Source organism: Notolepis coatsorum (assembly GCF_963971535.1).
Source record: "Notolepis coatsorum genome assembly, chromosome: 13".
In the NCBI taxonomy this organism is placed as follows: Eukaryota; Metazoa; Chordata; class Actinopteri; order Aulopiformes; family Paralepididae; genus Notolepis; species Notolepis coatsorum.
The window spans coordinates 33,748,722-33,767,986 of NC_140177.1; the positions used below are offsets into that span (position 1 = coordinate 33,748,722).

The 19,265-nt window shown below is 42.5% G+C and overlaps 1 protein-coding gene across 1 annotated transcript in view; it reads left to right on the forward strand.

The window, feature by feature from the left end:
• The window catches only part of ttpa (tocopherol (alpha) transfer protein), a 37,439-nt gene extending 28,134 nt beyond the window's left edge, over nucleotides 1-9,305 (forward strand). The window contains exons 2-5 of the mRNA XM_084327211.1: nucleotides 1,926-2,079; nucleotides 2,635-2,828; nucleotides 4,871-4,981; nucleotides 5,122-9,305. Coding sequence (XP_084183337.1) covers nucleotides 1,926-2,079; nucleotides 2,635-2,828; nucleotides 4,871-4,981; nucleotides 5,122-5,376 — 714 coding nt within the window. The 3' untranslated portion in view covers nucleotides 5,377-9,305. The remainder of the gene's footprint in view (nucleotides 1-1,925; nucleotides 2,080-2,634; nucleotides 2,829-4,870; nucleotides 4,982-5,121) is intronic.
• The last annotated feature ends 9,960 nt before the right edge of the window (nucleotides 9,306-19,265 follow it).

A 19,265-nucleotide genomic window follows, 5' to 3' on the forward strand; every position in this document is an offset into this window, starting at 1 on the left:
GCGCCGCGCCGAGGTGTTTTAAACTCCGTGTCGGTCAATTATTTTGCGACAATGACCTCGTAGGCTATACATTATCCCGCTTATTACATGGCTAACTTACTAACAATATACCTAATTCATTTGACAAATCGCAGTTGTTCTGTGGCTCTGTCAGCCCAAATAAAGTGATTATTATTATCGCGGGCAGCCTCTGGCTCCGCTGTCAGTGCAGCGCTATACATTATCCCGCTTATTACATGGCTAACTTACTAACAATATACCTAATTCATTTGACAAATCGCAGTTGTTCTGTGGCTCTGTCAGCCCAAATAAAGTGATTATTATTATCGCGGGCAGCCTCTGTGTTCTGGCTCCGCTGTGTTCTGGGTCCGCTCGTCGCTCCGCCCCCTGTCATCGCCGGCACGGCAGTGTCTAATTGCACTGAAACAGTGTGTCAGTGGGCTTGATTGCGAACAGCTGCGCTCTGCGGTCATTATTGAAAAATCTGCGGTCATTATTGAAAAATAATGACCGCAGTCGGGGGGCTATTGACCAATCACAAGCAAGCATTTCGGCGAATGTGAAAACGCCATGTAATAAGTAATTATAATGTGACCTCTTTAACTCTTTCAGTGCCACGCCTGGTTTTCCGTTTTACCGCTTGAATGCCACCATCGGCGCCAATGTTAACGTTAATATCGCCTAATCTATGTTTTAAATTATGGCTATGTGTCTAATCTGCCCATCGCATTATCAAAGACTATTTTCCAGTCAGTGCTGTGAAGACAGATTGTTTTTTTATCGCGTCGTTTCCATTTCAGAGCAGTTAGAAAAGCCCCCGTTTTGATATAAAAAACAGCTCATTCTGGAGCATTCTATGAAAATCGTCTTTTAGTGGAATATTCCACAACGTTGATATTCGTCGGCCTTTTTATGAATCGTTTTCAAATAAACGCTAGATGATCAATATTATACGTGCACGCAAGCACATTACGGCCGCGCACTGATAATCGCTCCGTTGATTACCTCACAGAGTTTTACAGTGAAACCGAAAGAAGACATTTCACAAAACAGCTTATAACTTCATCAAACTTACTCCGATTATCCTACCACTGATAACATAGAGTCCTTACCTGACATCAGATGGTATCCAACTGGTATATTCCAATCGATACGTGTATGGATCCAACGCGACACAGTTGATCTCTATGATCCGCGGGGATCTGAGGCTCCAGAATGAACTCTGGTAACCCCGGCTGGATCAGTGAACTGGAAAATGTGGAGTACCGGATTTTTTTCCCCATTCATTTTCATTGAGTCCATTCCAAAATCACTTATGTCATCTGGGAGACGACAGGGGGCGCTTTTTTCCACAGTGATCGTCGGCGCCCCTCGGCTATACTCGGGTAGGCTCGGGTGATGCAATAATTTTTCAGATCGCAAAAAAAAAAAAAAAAAATCCGAGAAATCTCGTGAGTGGCTAGCAACCACCTATAAAAAAACACGAGAAATCTCGTGAGTGGCACTGAAAGAGTTAAAAGCAAACAGAAGTACTCCACACAGGTCATTGGGGCATAATTCTGAGAATGGATTTTAAGGAATGTGCCTCTATTACCAATGTTTACTCCACAATTATCACCAACTGACTTTGACTTTACTGTGTCTGCTCTGTCTCTCTTCTCTCTCTATTTGTCTCTCTCTATCTATCCCCCCCCCTCTTTCTCTCTCTGCCTCTGTCTATCTTTGTCTCTCTCCCTCCCTCTCTCTCTGTCTCTCTCTCCCCCCTCTCTTTCTCTCTCTGTCTTCCTCTCTCTTTCTCTCTCGCTCTCTCGCTCTCTCTCTCTCTCTCTCTCTCTCTCTCTCTCTCTCTCTCTGTCTTTCTCCCTCTCTCTCTCTCTCGCTCTCTCTGTCTTTCTCCCTCTCTCTCTGTCTCTCTCTCTCTCTAGTTGTTATTAAACTATGAGCATTGGCGTGTAGACAGCCCAGAGATCAGCAGGAGTCTGTCTCCCAGTGTGGTGTTGGGTCTGTTGAACAACTGTTACCACGCGGTCCTACCAGACCGGGACCACAGCGGCAGCAGAGTCCTGATCTACCGGATAGGTGAGGGGCGTGTGTGTGTGTATGTGACAATATTATTGTGTATATATATATATATATATATATATATATATATATATATATATATATATATATATATATATATATATATTGAATTTGTATTGATATCACAATATGAGAGAATGCAGTATCTGAAGGTTTGTACTACAGGTGGTTTTCAGGTAACCTTTAGTTGTAAACACAGTTAATGAGTTAAAGGAACACTTCACCCAAAAATGTACTTGGCATCAGTGTATCTATATAATATCGGCACGCAAAATATTGCGATATATCGCGATACGTGTCCTTGAGTGAGACACTTAACCCCTAACTGAGCAGGTACCTCTCATGGTCGCCTCCGCCGTCGGTTTTAATGTGCGTGTCTTTCTCTCTATATATAAATATATCTGTCTATCTCTCTCTCTTTATGTCTCGCTTTCTCTATTTCTATTTCTGTCTTTCTCTCTGTGTCTCTCTCTCTATGTCTCTCTCCCTTTGTCTCTGTCTCTCTCTCTGTCTCTTTCTCTGTTTCTCTCTCTCTGTGTCTCTCTCTCTCAGGTCAGTGGAATCCTAAAAAATGGTCGGCCTACCAGGTGTTCAGCATCAGCCTGATGACGTCAGAGCTCATCGCCATGGAGACAGAGACCCAGAGGCGGGGCCTGAAGGCTATCTTTGACCTGGAGGGGTGGAGCTTCGGACATGCCCTCCAGATTAACCCTGCCCTCGCCAGGAAAATATCATCAATTCTAGTGGTATGTGACTGACTGTTTTACTGACTGACTGGATGGCTGTTCACCTACTTGCACAGTCCGTGGGGCTGTTTGTAGAGCTAAATCTATACTTTATAGTATTGCTATCTGTCCATTCTCATTGTCAATTGAGACCATAAACCGTCCCTTCAAAATGGCTTAAAGAAATAATTTGTTCATCAATACGTTCTCATTTTATAGCGTCTTGAATATAAGCGTTATAAGGGATTTGGTCTAGTATATTTCCTGGAAGGCTGGATAAAGGGCTAATAGCTACTAATGGGGATGACCCCCGGACCCCGGTTCTAAACGGGAACCGGTACTATATTAGAAAAGAACGGAGTATTTATAAGCTCCGACGTCATCGGTACTGCTATCGATACTCTAGAGAAATTATTATTATTATTATTATTATTATTATTATTATTATTATTATTATTATTATTATTATTTAAAAGTTGCTCTCTGTCTCTGCACGAGAAGCGAGCCGCAGCGAGCCATTATTATTATTACACTACACACACTCCTCGTGAGTCGCGATAGTCATACACATACGGGTACTTCTTAACTTAAGGTGCTGTCTCCGTGCTGACACAGACAGCTCTGCCTCTGCATGCACTGAGTCGTGATGGCGGATAGAGTAAAGTGCTCGAAAGTATGGATATACTTTACAAGAGTCGATGCCGACAATGCACGTTGCCACAAGTACAACAAAACATTTGCCAGTAAGGGTGGCAATACGAGCAATTTATCAAAACATCTGTTGGCAAAACATGATATTAGTGTGCAGAAATGCGCGTATTCGACTGCCTTGCGACTGCCTTTTTTTTTATACATAGTTGTCTAACTTGTCTGTTGTTGTTATAAGTTATTATTGAAGCAGCTATTCCCACCACTCCACACAAATTTACAATAATTCAATCATTTCTAATCTTTACTGTAGGGAGATGACCAATGCTCTCAACTGCAAATATAAAAATCATAAAAAAATAATCAAAAAGAACGATAAGAGTATCGATAAAGTACCGAACCGTTAAGCAGTATCGATAAGAGTAGTAGTATCGATAAAATCCTAACGATACCCATCCCTAGCTACTAACGTTATATCCAATGGCATTTCTGTTATACAGAAGCTACAGGTAAAACTCAAAGTGCATATGATCCTCAACCATGAATGCATGAAAGGGGGGGGCGGGGGACGTCGTTTCTGATTATTGATTACTAGGGATACTCGATATTGGCTTTTTTACCGATACCGATATTCCGATATTGTCCAACTCTTAATTTCCGATACCGATATCAACCGATACCAATATATGCAGGGTTTCCCCGTCCAAAAAACTGAATAATTTCAGGTAACTAATAATTTCACTGGATATATATATAACAAATATTGTTATTGTTTTTATTTTTTTTAAACCGATACCGATATTTTCCGATATCACATTTTACTGCCGATATCGGCCGATAATATCGGACATCCCTATTGATTACCAATAACCGTGTTCGCCTCAGTAGCCACATTCATTGATCGGCTGGTTGAGTATGATAACAAGGCCTGATCAGCGTTTAATTTACGTGAAAAAGATCTTACCGTGAGCCGATTGGATCCCACAGAGCATTTCCCAGTTATCGATCGCCATCTGGTAGATCGATATGTCCATTGGCTGATGATAAATTCCTTTACTGCACACTGAAATCCACGATCCAAAACGTATTCCAAGCTACAGGCTGCACATCCAGAATCCAGCTAACTGGAAACTCCATTGAAAGTAAAAAAAAAGAAGGCACCGTTCTGTCACAGGGCACACTGCATTATCGTGACAGCGCCCCTAAGAGGATCTGGCCGGTAATGCACTTTTTCGAATTCAAAGAGTGCAGTGCCGCTCGGCGACCTTGAATAGGTTATTAAAATGGAATAAAAGCCAAAACAACCATGCCACGGACATGTCCGTGGTTGGTCCTCAACCGGTGGATGCGAAACACGGATATATACGCTGTTGGGCGGGAATGTGTTAAATGTATTTTTTTTATTATTTCTCCAGGACTCTTTTCCATTGAAGGTCAGAGGAATCCATCTCATCAACGAGCCAATCTTCTTCCGGCCTGTTTTCGCGATGCTCCGCCCCTTCCTGCCTGACAAGATCAGACAGAGGGTCAGTCAGCTGTCAATCAACAGGGCTAATAATGTTGTTGTTGTCATGCTGATAACAGATAGATATTAACTCCTCCCATCTCTCTCCTCTCCTCTCCTCTCTCGCTCCTTCTCTCTTCTCTCCTCTCCTCTCCTCCTCAGATCCACATGCATGGAGGTGATTTCTATGACTCTCTGAGTGACTTTTTCTCGCTCTCTCTGCTGCCTCTGGAATATGGAGGGGAGGGGCCTAGTGTTGAGGAGGCATGTCAAAAATGGACCAATCATCTGCTTCAATCTGAGGAGCTCTTGTCACAGATCGCAAACCACCCTACGGGTGACATCGCCATCATCCCCGGCGACCAGGAGCCCACAGTGTTGGAGACTCCACCTCCCATGGTGCATCTCTCTGAGTGAGGATGATGTCACAGATTTGACTGAAGCTCTGATGTATTCAGAAATTATTCAAGTTACACACTTTCGATCTCACACACACAGAATTATACTGTATACTCATTACAGTCCAGATTATAGTGACTCAAAGTTAAAAGAGTTTAGTAGGAACTCTGCTAGTCTGATTTACCTTCTCTCAATCTCACCTCATCTGTCTGTCCATCCATCCATCCATGAAGGGTCACGGGGAAAGGGGATAAAAATAAAATAAGATAGAAGAGATACAGATGGTACAAACATCACAGAGGTACGGGAAATAATTAAAACATGCATCAAACAAACAACCAAATAAAATTACATACATGATAAATGATACATACATGAAGCGGAACAGTCAAATTACTCATTGACCGATGACATACTGTTGTACACTGTTACTCTTGTTTTAAGACTTTTATACCAGTTATTAATAATATTATGTTTCTATGACAACAAGGTTTGTTTTAAGGGGAGGTACTACCATTGAATAGGGGGGGGGTATTATTTTAATGAAACTTTACACATTTAATTTAGATACAAAATAAACAATCTTTTGTATTATGACTTTTATATATTTTGTTATTAACACATTGACTGCCACGCTTCTATCCATCAATGTATGATCACTGCCACCAGTCTAAGCCTATGGAGATGTTCACCTTCTTTGCAGGGCTATAACTTTTTAAATTGTATTGCTAAATTGACATTACTATGGCCCATTCAACATCGATTATCTATCGTTCAGGATGTAGGAACGTTATACTTTTTCATTCATAGATTCATACGAAAATACCGTCTAGAATATAAGTATGTTTTTATCGTTTTCTGCAGTAATTCCTAGAACGCTAGTTATAGGCCTAAACGCATAATATAGATTATCGATTGCAGTTTATTCACGATACACTCTATATTAAAAAATCCAACTGAATACGATCCTAAACGTTATGACTCATCATGCACGGATGAAAGGGGGGGGTCGTTTATAATTCCGTGATCGTCAGTAAATGCTTTATGTAGTATGGGTGATATATTGATCAAAGCGGTTTGCATTGAAAAGAATAAACAATCAAGCTGAAAGTAACGTTACTGTCCTCTTACCGTTCGCCGATGAGACTGGAGGAAAAAGATCCCACTTATTTGACGTCAATCGACTAGATTCATTTCCGGTTTGTATGGCGCAATAAACGCCCAAATCATATCGATTATTGAGTTATGGCAGCGATCCATATACACAGATGTGTGTCTAGAGTCCCGCAACAATATGTGACTGCCGGATGGATTTCCCAGATGCACCGAGATCACCAGATCCATTTCCGGTTGTAACTCGACCGATCATCCACCAGGCGGCGGTATTGAAGCGTTGCACGGTTGTGCAGAGTCCCACTGTCTCAGCAGAGGCTGGGTGGCGGAATTATGAATACCATGGCGAAAAAATTTAATATGATCTCAATAACGTCGTACGCAGTGGTTTGGCAGAATTCGCATGACCAGCAAACCCGTCGTACAACGTGATTGGCGGTCAATGTGTTAACATACTCAAATTAGCTAATATTTCATAAGAATTTGCACGTTAGAACACTTGTAAATTGTAAATGTTTCTGTTTCAATGTGATGAATAATTGAATAGTTTGTAATTTAAGGAGGGTTCTTAAAAAAAATTGTTTCTTTCTATCATGAGTTATTTCAAAAACACAATGTATAGTGTGAAGCATCTTTGCTATTTTTCAGATAAAATACCCCATAAAATGGAAATGACATACAGAAAAAGCTCTCTCTGTAAAATACCGGCTATATTTGTTAAATGGCATCATGATAAATCTGTATCTACAAGTCGAGGTGAAGAAGTGTTTTGCGTAAAGGGAATGTCATTTTGCGAAAATCGCCGTTACATATTATTTCAGTAGCTTGGTTTACATTATGCAACTCGTACAAAAACGTGGAAACGTAATATTTATTGTCTCTTTCGATGATTGCTTTATATGTTTTATGAAGTTGTAGAGGCAAAATTTGTTAATATCTCAAAATGTTCCAATCCAGCCAACGTCGGGATACCAGGATAAGATCAACTTACTTTCTAATTCTAGAGTCCTAGAATGAAAAAACACATAAAGGGGTTAATGGGGTTGATATAAATGACCTCATGATAAAAGTAGTATTTCTTTTATTTTTTATAAAATCCGATTTTCTGAATTGATTGACTTGAACGTGACCTGAGCAGAAACCTCGAAGAATATGATGTTTTATTGTTGAGTCTGAGCTACAGGCTACTTTGCTTGTTCTGTTATTTTTCTATGTTAGGACCAAGGTTAGAGAGAATTATTTACTCCTATCACTGCCTTATTGGACTGGACCTCTGGACCTTATCGTACTCCATCCTAGTGATTGGCTGACACTTCAAACCAGAGTTCACACTCCGTGCCTCCGACACGTGGAACATCTTGCAACGTGCCTTAAAACTCAATGAGTCCAGCAGCACCGGATTCATTCCAGAGGTGCAGAGGCCTAGATAGACCTGAGACGCTATTTGAAAAAACATGATTGTCCTACTGATGATCTGATGAGCCCTTGATGGCACACAGCTTATAGCGACTAGAGAGACCTGTAGCTTTACATGCAGCTTATAATATAACGACTAGAGAGACCTGTAGGTTTACATGCAGCTTATAAAATAATGACTAGAGAGACCTGTAGCTTTACATGCAGCTCATAATATAACGACTAGAGAGACCTGTAGGTTTACATGCAGCTTATAATATAATGACTAGAGAGACCTGTAGGTTTACATGCAGCTTATAATATAACGACTAGAGAGACATGCAGATAGAATTGGCTTTGGATACATAATTTCGCATAGGCCACATAATATAATATGTGTACAGTTTCTATGTCAAATGTATATACTCTCTTCTCTAGACTCTTTTTGTACCACAAACAGTACTGTATTTGCAAATCTGGTATGTCATAAATGTATAGATGTAGCAGTACTGTCTTATCTGTATGTCGTGTATGTCATATATGTTATGATGAATTGAAAATGGGGGACCCTGATGTAAACAAGACGAAAGTCTTTCTCTGGTCTGCATCCCCTTAACAATTGTATGTATTGAGCTGTACTGTACTGTACCCATTCTGCAATCTGTTAATAAAGTTTTCAATCAATCATCAGACAATATCTCTCTCTATGTCTCTCTCTCTCTATGTCTTCTCTCTCTCTCTCTCTCTCTCTCTCTCTCTCTCTCTCTCTCTCTCTCTCTCTCTCTCTCTCTTCATGAGTCAGGTCCTGGTTCGGAAGTTTGCTCCAAAACTGTCTCACTCATTGCCAGGTGTACGATAATTATCGTATTTGTGCGTATTGGTTTTGCCCTCTGTATGATAATTTTGCCAACTGTACGCCTATTTGTTCTATTGATTATGACTTGAAAACTATCATTTTCCTCCAAAAAACAATAATCTTAAACTCTGTGGGGGAGACTGAGGAGGCGTGCCTGAAAACGGATCAAACGTAACTTTTCACAATGACACAAACTCTCACCAAGTTGATCCACTGCACTAACAACACAACAAACAAGCGTACTTCTGAGCCAAAGTACCCGGATGTACTGTCTGAAGCTTCACTAAGTGTTGCAATATAGGGGCAATCTTTGTCTCTAGAGAATGATTGAAACGTCTTTTTACCGTAAGTGTTGCAATATAGGGGCATTTGCAGGGATACAAAGCGATTTGCAACTTAAAAGGTTCTGCAAACTCCTCTAAAAAGGTGGGGGGGGGGGTCGATGGTCCCTTGGCCCCCCTGCATCCAACGCTACTGCTCTGGACAGTTTAACTCTTTAATGAGCAACAATTTCACCCCAGTCTACAGTTGTTTTTAATTATTTTATTGATTGACTTTCTTGTTGTTGTTTTTTTGTATTTGTGTGCTGTATTTCTCTAAATAATTTGAAATGAGAGTTGAACTCAATGATTTTTGAGACTAAATAAAGGTTGAATGAATGAATGGAGTTTATGTATTTATTTTTATAAATGTTTTTAACCATCTTCTTACATTATTGTCTTATGTGTTGCTGATTTGATGTTGTTCTACATAAACTAGAAAGAACAATCTAACATTGTGACAGGCCTCCCAACAATCTTACATTTTTTAAAATCCTATATTTACATTTTTGGTAGAAAATCATGAATGATAGAATAGCAGTGATGTGTGATTATTAGTGTGGTTTTCCTCTGCTCAGTGGCGCCCCTGGTGGCCTGGTTGAGAGTATTTCACACCATAATTGGTTCACCTAAAATGTATTTTTTTATTTTTATTTTTATAAACCCAGCCCTTACCCCCAGTGGAGACATCACACCCCACCATAACCTGAAATAGATTGATTTTCAAAGTTTCCCAAAAATGATTAGTGCAAAGTGTCCAACACAAAATCAGTTTTTGCTGTCGGCTAGCGTTAGCATCAACGGCTCTTGTCATCAACCGCCAAATACTAGCGCTAATGTTAGCTAGCAAATGTTACACCTAACACAAGCTAACATTACCAAAGCCATGATATTGCTATTGCCAAGCATCGGACCTAAAGTTAGCTAACACAATTACTCAAATATTTTCAAATGTACCCCAACCTCAGCTTCACCCACCGCCTAGTATAGTATGTCGTGACATAGACCAATGCAATATCTTGGAGCTAGCTAGCCAGATGGCCCCAGTATGTATTAATACACTGGAACAAGCTAGCTAGATGGCCCCAGTACTTAGTAATACACTGGAATGAGCTAGCTAGATAACACCAGTACATGTACATGGTAATACACTGGAACAAGCTAGCTAGATGGCCCCAGTACTTAGTAATACACTGGAACAAGCTAGCTAGATCGCCCCAGTAAATCGTAATATAGTATACAGTGTCGGTACAGTAGCCTATAAGCCATGTTTTGTGGCTTAACATATTTCTGTTACCGGACCCTGTGTGCTGCCGGTCTGAATCTGCCGGTGTCGCTTGGAACCTGGTCAGGACTTGGATTTCATACCACTTAACTATAACAAAATAAATAACTACCCTTTATGTTGACAGATAGTCTAAACTTCCTGGTAAACCCCACGCACCTGTTACTCCAGTCACCTGAAAACAAACACTTTTATTTTAGGGCTGCAACTTCCTCATAGTTGATGAGTGGATTTACCAGTCGATTTGGTCTTGAGTCTCTTTCTTTCCATCTGTTAGTTTGTTTCTCTCTCGCACTTCTCTCTGTATTGTCCCTGTTCTCTCTGTATTGTCTCTGTTCTCTGTATTGTCTCTGTTCTCTCTGTATTGTCTCTGTTCTCTCTGTATTGTCTCTGTTCTCTCTGTATTGTCTCTGTTCTCTCTGTATTGTCTCTGTTCTCTGTATTGTCTCTTCTCTCTGTATTGTCTCTGTTGTTCTCTCTGTGTTGTCTCTGTTCTCTCTGTATTGTCTCTGTTCTCTCTGTATTGTCTCTGTTCTCTGTATTGTCTCTTCTCTCTGTATTGTCTCTGTTCTCTCTGTATTGTCTCTGTTCTCTCTGTATTGTCTCTGTTCTCTCTGTATTATATGTTCTCTCTGTATTGTCTCTGTTCTCTCTGTATTGTCTCTGTTCTCTATTGTCTCTGTTCTCTGTATTGTCTCTTCTCTCTGTATTGTCTCTGTTGTTCTCTCTGTGTTGTCTCTGTTCTCTGTATTGTCTCTTCTCCCTGTATCGTCTCTTCTCCCTGTATTGTCTCTGTTCTCTCTGTATTGTATATGTTCTCTCTGTATTGTCTCTGTTCTCTCTGTATTGTCTCTGTTCTCTCTCTGTATTGTCTCTGTTCTCTCTGTATTGTCTCTTCTCCCTGTATTGTCTCTGTTCTCTCTCTGTATTGTCTCTGTTCTCTCAATGTATTGTCTCTGTTCTCTCTGTATTGTCTCTGTTCTCTCTGTATTGTCTCTGTTCTCTGCATTGTCTCTGTTCTCTCTGTATTGTCTCTGTTCTCTCTGTATTGTCTCTGTTCTCTCTCTGTATTGTCTCTGTTCTCTCTCTGTATTGTCTCTGTTCTCTCTGTATTGTCTCTGTTCTCTCTGTATTGTCTCTGTTCTCTGTATGTTCTCTCTGTATTGTCTCTGTTGTTCTCTGTATTGTCTCTGCTCTCTCTGTATTGTCTCTGTTCTCTGTATTGTCTCCGTTCTCTCTGTAAGCTATTGTCTCTGTTCTCTCTCTGTATTGCCTCTTGTCTAATTTCAACCCTCTTTCTACTCTGTTCTCTCTCTCTCTCTCTCTCTCTCTCTCTCTCTCTCTCTCTCTCTCTCTCTCTCTCTCTCTCTCTCTCTCTCTCTCTCTCTCTCTCTCTCTCTCTCTCTCTCACTCAGACCTTTGTCCAGAGTGACTGGGTCAGTAAACATACTGTTATCTTGTCAGTATCCTAGTCTAGTTTACATCATCTATCGATTTCCCTCAATTGAATTCAATTCAAAGGTGCTTTATTGACATGAATGTCAAATTGTGTCAACAGTCTTGCCAAAGCAGTTTACTACATATCACAATGTAGAATTATCATGTCAAAACAAAACATAGGGTTCTCTCTCTCTCTCTCTCTCTCTGTATGTGTTTCTCTCTGTCTGTGTCTCTCAATTCGCAATAATCATAACTAAAAAGGTTGACTCCAACTGCAAATCGGCAGTATATGTTCTTTGGGTCAAAATATACATAAATAAAACCAGATTTGACATGAAGTCACAACACTGACTCTCTGGCTCTGACCTGCTGACTCACACTGGGCAGATCCCCTGGGTTTGTTCCTCCTCTCTGAAGAGAGAAAGGTTAAGTGAATGAGTCAAGTCAAAGTTATGTTTATTGTCATTTTTCCATGTGACATGGAAGCACAAGATACAGTACTCAGGTCTCGGTTATAGCCATTAAATACTAAAATAAATACTGATCATCATGATAGACATACAAACTGATTCAATAGAAATCCAGTAAAATGAATCATTCAGTAAAAAAAACGAATGAATTCAATAAAAACCTAGTCTAATTCAATAAAACTGATTTTAATTCAATAAAAACGAATTTGATTCACTGATTTAAAAGGAGATAGGTGCCATAAAGTGCCACAGTGCAGTGTGCTGAGGCATGGTAGTGATGAGCTGCGATGAACTGTTCAGTGGTCTCACAGCATCCGGGAAGAAGCTATTCTTCAGCCTGGTGGTTCTTGCCCAGATGCTGCGCAGCCTCCTGCCTAAAGGAAGGGGGGTAAACAGTCCATGGGCAGGGTGGGAGGGGGGTAAACAGTCCATGGGCAGGGTGGGTGTCACGCATGATACGGATTGCTCTGTGCATGCATCGGTTGTTGTAAATGTCAGATGTCTGGTAAGCTGCATCCAATGGTCCTCTGTGCAGACCTTACCACCCTCTGTAGCGCCTGCTTCTCTGCTGCTGTGCAGCTATCTTACCATGCTGTGATATGCAAGAGGTCAGTAGTACGCTCTCCACCACACATCTGTAGAAAGAGCTGAGGATGTTGGTGTCAAGCCCCGCCCCTTTCAGTTTCCTCAGGAAGTACAGGCGTTGATGAGCTTTTTTGACGAGGCTCAGGGTGTTGTCGTGCCACGTGAGGGTGTTGGAGATGGGCCTGTACCTGGTAAGGGTTAGGGTTAGACTGTGGTCTCTGAGCCTGTACCTGGTAAGGGTTAGGGTTAGACTGTGGTCTCTGAGCCTGTACCTGGTAAGGGTTAGGGTTAGACTGGTCTCTGAGCCTGTACCTGGTAAGGGTTAGGGTTAGACTGTGGTCTCTGAGCCTGTACCTGGTAAGGGTTAGGGTTAGACTGGTCTCTGAGCCTGTACCTGGTAAGGGTTAGGGTTAGACTGTGGTCTCTGAGCCTGTACCTGGTAAGGGTTAGGGTTAGACTGGTCTCTGAGCCTGTACCTGGTAAGGGTTAGGGTTAGACTGTGGTCTCTGAGCCTGTACCTGGTAAGGGTTAGGGTTAGGCTGTGGTCTCTGAGCCTGTACCTGGTAAGGGTTAGGGTTAGGCTGTGGTCTCTGAGCCTGTACCTGGTAAGGGTGAGGGTTAGACTGTGGTCTCTGAGCCTGTACCTGGTAAGGGTTAGGGTTAGACTGTGGTCTCTGAGCCTGTACCTGGTAAGGGTTAGGGTTAGACTGTGGTCTCTGAGCCTGTACCTGGTAAGGATCCATCTCTGCTTAGTATCTCTGACAGTAGAGGTAGCTTTGCAATTTACTTTGTGGTTTCATTGAGCCAATGTTCCAAATTAGATGTTTGACTTTGTTTGATGATTTGATTGATTCTAGGGATGTCCGATATTATCGGCCTACCGATATTGGCATTAAAATATAATATCGGAAATTATCGGTAGGCCTATCGTTTTTTTTTTTAAGTTTTTATTAAACAAATTTTGATTTATTTAACCTTTATTTACCCAGGCAAGCAAGTAAGAACAAATTCTTATTTTATTTATTGTGATAAGTATGCATATATCGGTATCGGTTGATATCGGTATCGGAAATTAAGAGTTGGACAATATCGGATATCGGTAAAAAAGCCAATATCGAACATCCCTAATTCTAATCATTCTTTTGGAAGCAGTGCTGGTCTGAGTCTAGCATAATATGTATAATATAGTATAAACACACTCAAAGACTCCCCGACCCTCCACTCCTTCGTGCCAGTGTCTCTTTCTGTATCGTCTGTCTCTTTGTATTGTCTCTTTCTATCTGTATTGTCTCTTCTTGTATTCTCTCTCATTTCAACCCTCTTTCTACTCTGTCCCCTCTCTCTCTCTCTCTCTCTCTCTCTCTCTCTCTCTCTCTCTCTCTCTCTCTCTCTCTCTCTGTCTCTGTCTCTCACCTTTGTCCAGAGTTACTGGGTCAGTAAACATACTGTTATCGCAACTTTGTCAGTATTCAACAACATCTATGATTCAACTACATCTCTTTCTCTCTCTCTGTATTGTCTAAGTTCTCTGGTCTCTCTCTGTATCATCTCTTTGTATGCTCTGTCTTTTTTCTCTCTCCCTTTCTGTATTGTCTTATTTCTCTGGTCTCTGTATTCTCTCTGTATGGTCTCTCTCTCTCAGACCTTTGTTCAGAGTTACTGGTCTGGGTCAATAAACATACAGTTTATTCAACAACATCTATGATTCTCTCTCTCTCTGACAGTTGACCACTGAGCACAAACACTGCCTTGCTCAAGGGAATCTTGATTCTACTTGTAGAGGGAGGGGAGAGTGATACTAATGGAGTCCTAACCCCTGACCTTTAACCCCTAACCCTGTTGGGGTATTTTTCTCATGTTGTGGTGCTCAGCTGCAGTCACCATGGTTACAAAACCAACGTTACCCAACAAGCTTTCAACACGCCTCCAACCAACTAGAACAGGAAGTAATCAGTATTCAGTAATTCATTACTTTGACATTTCAATAATTGATTAAGTAACCGATTACAATAATTACATTATTTTATCGATGTGCTGATTACTTTTATTTCTTAATATTCTGTAATTGACTCGTTTTGACAGGTCTCTGAGGCCACTGGCTGCGCGTCGTCATCAGCTCTCTAACCTGCGTGCTCACAAAGGATTGGCTCACATGGTGGTCAACTTTACATCATCTTCAGTTTGTACACAGCTCTGTTGATTGGCTGATACCTTATGTGGCCACTTCCTGGTATGACTAAGTGGTAATGATAGACAGAAGCTGGTTGATTATAGTGATGATGATGATGGTGATGATTTAATTTGAAATTGAGGTTTTAACCTAATTTGCCGTCAAGATTACAAATACAAATGGTTCAGAATACATATAAAAGGGATAAATACATTTGCATAAATAGGACAGAAATGCAAGTGAAGAGAGAAGAAAACAAAAAGGTGCATACAAGATGCAATGATGATGATGGTGATGATGATAATGATGGTGATGATGATATAATAATTGGTTAGACTAGAAGTCTTTATTTGTCATGCAGTTTTAACACACACACGCGAGATGGGCGACCCACAGGAACACACACTGAGTCGCCGATGAAATGTCTCTCTGCACTTTTCCCATCCCGTTGTCCTTCCCCCAATGGGCAGCCGGGAGCAGATAGGGCGTCAACGTGAGCCGCGCCCCGGGGACCAATCCAAGTGCTCCTGTCCGTCTTCGTCAAGGACGCCACAGCGTTAGCGATCTGTTGTTCATGTTTTTCCATTGGGTTTATCTTATCGGGGGAGAAACCCTTGCAAGCACGGGGAGAACATGCAAACTCCACACAGAAAGGCCTGGGAGATACCCCACCTGAGTACCTGGCATCATGGAAACCTGGTCCCCAAGCGGGAATCGAACCCTGGACCTTCTTGCTGTGAGGCAACAGTGTTAACCACTACACCACCGTGCCGCCACTGATAGTGATGGTGATAGTGATAGTGATGATAGTGATGGTGGTCATGGTGATGGTGATGGTGATGATATAATCATCATTGTCTGGAAACCCCTGAAAGTGTTTTCTGTGGAACCTGTGGGCCATTGTGAGGGATGTGATGTAAACAGGAAGTTGCTCTCTTCAGCTTACTGTTTGCTCTGGTCTGGTCTGGTTGCTCTGGTCTGGTTTCTCTATTAGAAACAGTTCAGAGATGGCGGCTAAGTGGCGCAGTGGGCAAGGAGCTCGCCACTAACGCAGGAGATGCTGGGTTCGAGCCCAGCTCTCGGCGTTGCTTCCGGCTTGGCTGGTCGTTCATACTAATACAATTGGCAGTATTAGGGGGTGGGAAAGCCGGTGGGTGGGGATCGGACGTTGTGGACAGCGACTCCTACAGGTCGGTTGGTGCACCTGTACAGCAGAATCAGGAAGTATCGGGGGCAGCGTGAGCCTCCCACGTGTTACTCCTCGCCACTGAGAGAAAAGATGCGACGGCTGCCTCCTCGTGTACCGGAGGGGACACGTGATGCAAGGCTTCGTCCACATTGCAGCCGGCCAGTGGGAGGCATGGTCTAGCTTGGATAAAGAATTGGATAATACAAAATTGGGATGGGAGAAAAATAGAAAAATGGGGAGAAAAAGTAGATAAAAAAAAAGAAACAGTTCAGAGACAAAGCTCTTTATTTCACATTTTAACGCCTGCTCTTACAAATTAAAACTCACTACGGAAAATAACGGCTTTGCTTGTAAAAATAAGAACATACAGATGTGTCTGACGGTAAACCAGTTCATAAACATGGTCAGAAGATGGTCATGATGTAAGAACACAGTTAAATTTTTTTTTAAAGAAGAATCAAGAGGTTTATTTGTCACATACATACCAGGGCATGCAGTGAAATGCGGGTGGTCTTGCCCGCATTGATTGTGCAAAATACAATAATAAAATAGAATAAATAGGCATCGAAAAAATTAAATAGATAAGACACAAGATATGCATGGTAAAAAAAAGACATGCTAGGTTCCTGAGAAACTGGTTCTTATATACACTACTATGCAATATACAATTTACAATGTTAACTCTTACTGTATCTAAACTATATGTAGCAGTCTGAAAATATTGTATATTATTCAGGACTGCTGACTGGTGTTTTATATTCCCTTTGTACACAAAGACATCATTGATATTCCCACGAGCAATGATATGAGTTTCTCTTCCTTCTATCGACTGAAGTATGGACTATACACAGTATCGCTGGACCATGATCAACATCCTTCCCTGTGTGACTAGTAGGCGGGACCAGCAGGGGGCGGTGTCTGGCAGAGAGTGTTGGACAGAGATGGAACGTGATATATGGGGGCGGAAGACGGAAAGAGAACCTCTTCGGCAGTGAACTTGAACAGTCGCAACGAACGGGGGCTCTGGAGAGCCCTGTTGCTGAAGTTATGCCAGAGGGCCCCGTGAGATAGCAACGGGTGATAGGAAGTACTGGCTAGTGGACACGATATCCTAGCAGTACCAGCGATAGTGTGTGAACAATTAGTGCAGAGCCAGGCACTAACAATCGGGTTATAATAGTTACTGTGTGCGGTATAAGTAACGTGCGGCTAACCAAGTATCAAAGTCCTTAACAATCGAGTTATAGTAGCTACTGTGTGCGGTATAGAGTACGAGCCCAGAGGCGAGCGTGGGCCAACAACCGTTCTGCTCCGGCTGACTTCAACCAGATCTGCACCCGGCTGCCTGCAATCAGTCTGCTCCGGCTGACTTCAATCAGACCTGCACCCGGCTGCCTACAGCTTACGGGAGTTCGTCCCGTCCAGCAGGGGTCGTCATCGCTCAGCACACGCTCTCAGCCGGCGCTGCCTCTCTGCCCAGCTCCGCCTGCTAACATCCTCACCGAGAGCGTTCGACACCATCTTGCCTCCCGGACAACAGTGGCGTGGCGAGGCGGCCATTTCGGATGAGTACAAATGAGCATTGATGCTCCCGAGTTATTATACAGTACACAGTGTGGTGCAGCCTGCGGGCGAAAGTAACGTTGCTACTACCATTCCATAGGGGTACCCCAAACAATATATGCCGGCATTAAGATAGGACTTTACTGGTATTTTGTGGGCCCACTCTTTTGTTTTCGTTCCTTTCCTTTGAGCGTGATAATATGTGTGTTTCCTAATATTTCCCATTCGGTGAACCCTTCTATTTCCTCCCCTATGTTCCCCCTTCCTTCCCCATATTACCGACCTGGAGCAGTATATGTAAACCCTTAGGGAAGGTGGATACTGTGTTTAGCTCAGACGTGGGCAGCACGTAGTCTGTGTACAGTGGACAGCACTTAGTCCGGGTACCGTGAGAGCACCTGGTGCCTAGGTGTAATTATATAATTACCAGACTGTAAGCATTGTGTGATGATACCCATGGTGCAATAATCACCAGACGTAGCAATGTTGTAACTAGGCCCCTGATATAATAACACTCAGACTGAACGGGAGCACGGTGTGTGTGTCTTTTATTGAGTCTAATTCTAACCCTTTGATGCGGATAATATATCCATTATTAACCCCTTCCTATTCAACCTTCCCTTTTCCATTGTAAGGTTTCTGGTGTTAATGAGGGAGGGTACTGCTTGCGGGGGGAACCAAGTTATTTATTTACCATTCGGTCATTAGGTGTGGGGGGGTGCTAGGGGACAATTGGGGAGAGTGAGGGCGTGTTGGGGAGTACTGCTGACTGCCCAAGAGAGAGGGAGGAAGACCGGAGTACAGGACTAGGTTTGTAAATCCTGGGCCTCATACACCCCACTGCCAGCCTCCAGTTGACGCTCCTGACCCCAAAGCCGGAGGTGCAGCTAGCCCGAGTTCTACTGTGTCTTGCTACCTAGTGACCGTGCACCCCAGTTCCCACGAAGCAGGGATAATCCACCCTGCTACATATACAGTACCTCCTTCTTTCAAAGTGTTTCTAAAGATTCAATTTTTTAAAGTGACATTTTGTTTAAAGTGATTTTTTTAGCGGTTGCCGCATGAGTGGTGTGTGTGTGTGTGTCTGTGTGTGTGTGTGCTCATGTGTACTTGTGAGTGGAGAGTTCAGTGTTCAGTGTTCTGATGGCCTGGGGGAAGAAGCTGAGTCGGAGTCTCTCTGTTCGTGCAGTGTGTGACCGTAGGCGCTTGCCTGACCACAGCAGCTTAAACAGGCTGTTGTTGGGGTGGTGGGGGTCTTTCATTATTCTGCAGGCTCTGGATTTGCACCTCCTGTTATATAAGTCCTGCATGGGGTGGTAGTGCAATACCCGTAGTACAATCAGCTGAGCGCACCACTCTCTGGAGTGCCTTCCTGTCCTGTGCCGTGCTGTTTCCAAACCAGGCAGTGATGTTTCCAGTCAGAATGCTCTCTACAGCCCCGGAGTAGAAGGAGTAGAGTATCTTCCCCAATACTCTGAACTTCCTTAGCTGTCTCAGGTGATAGAGGCGCTGTTTCGCCTT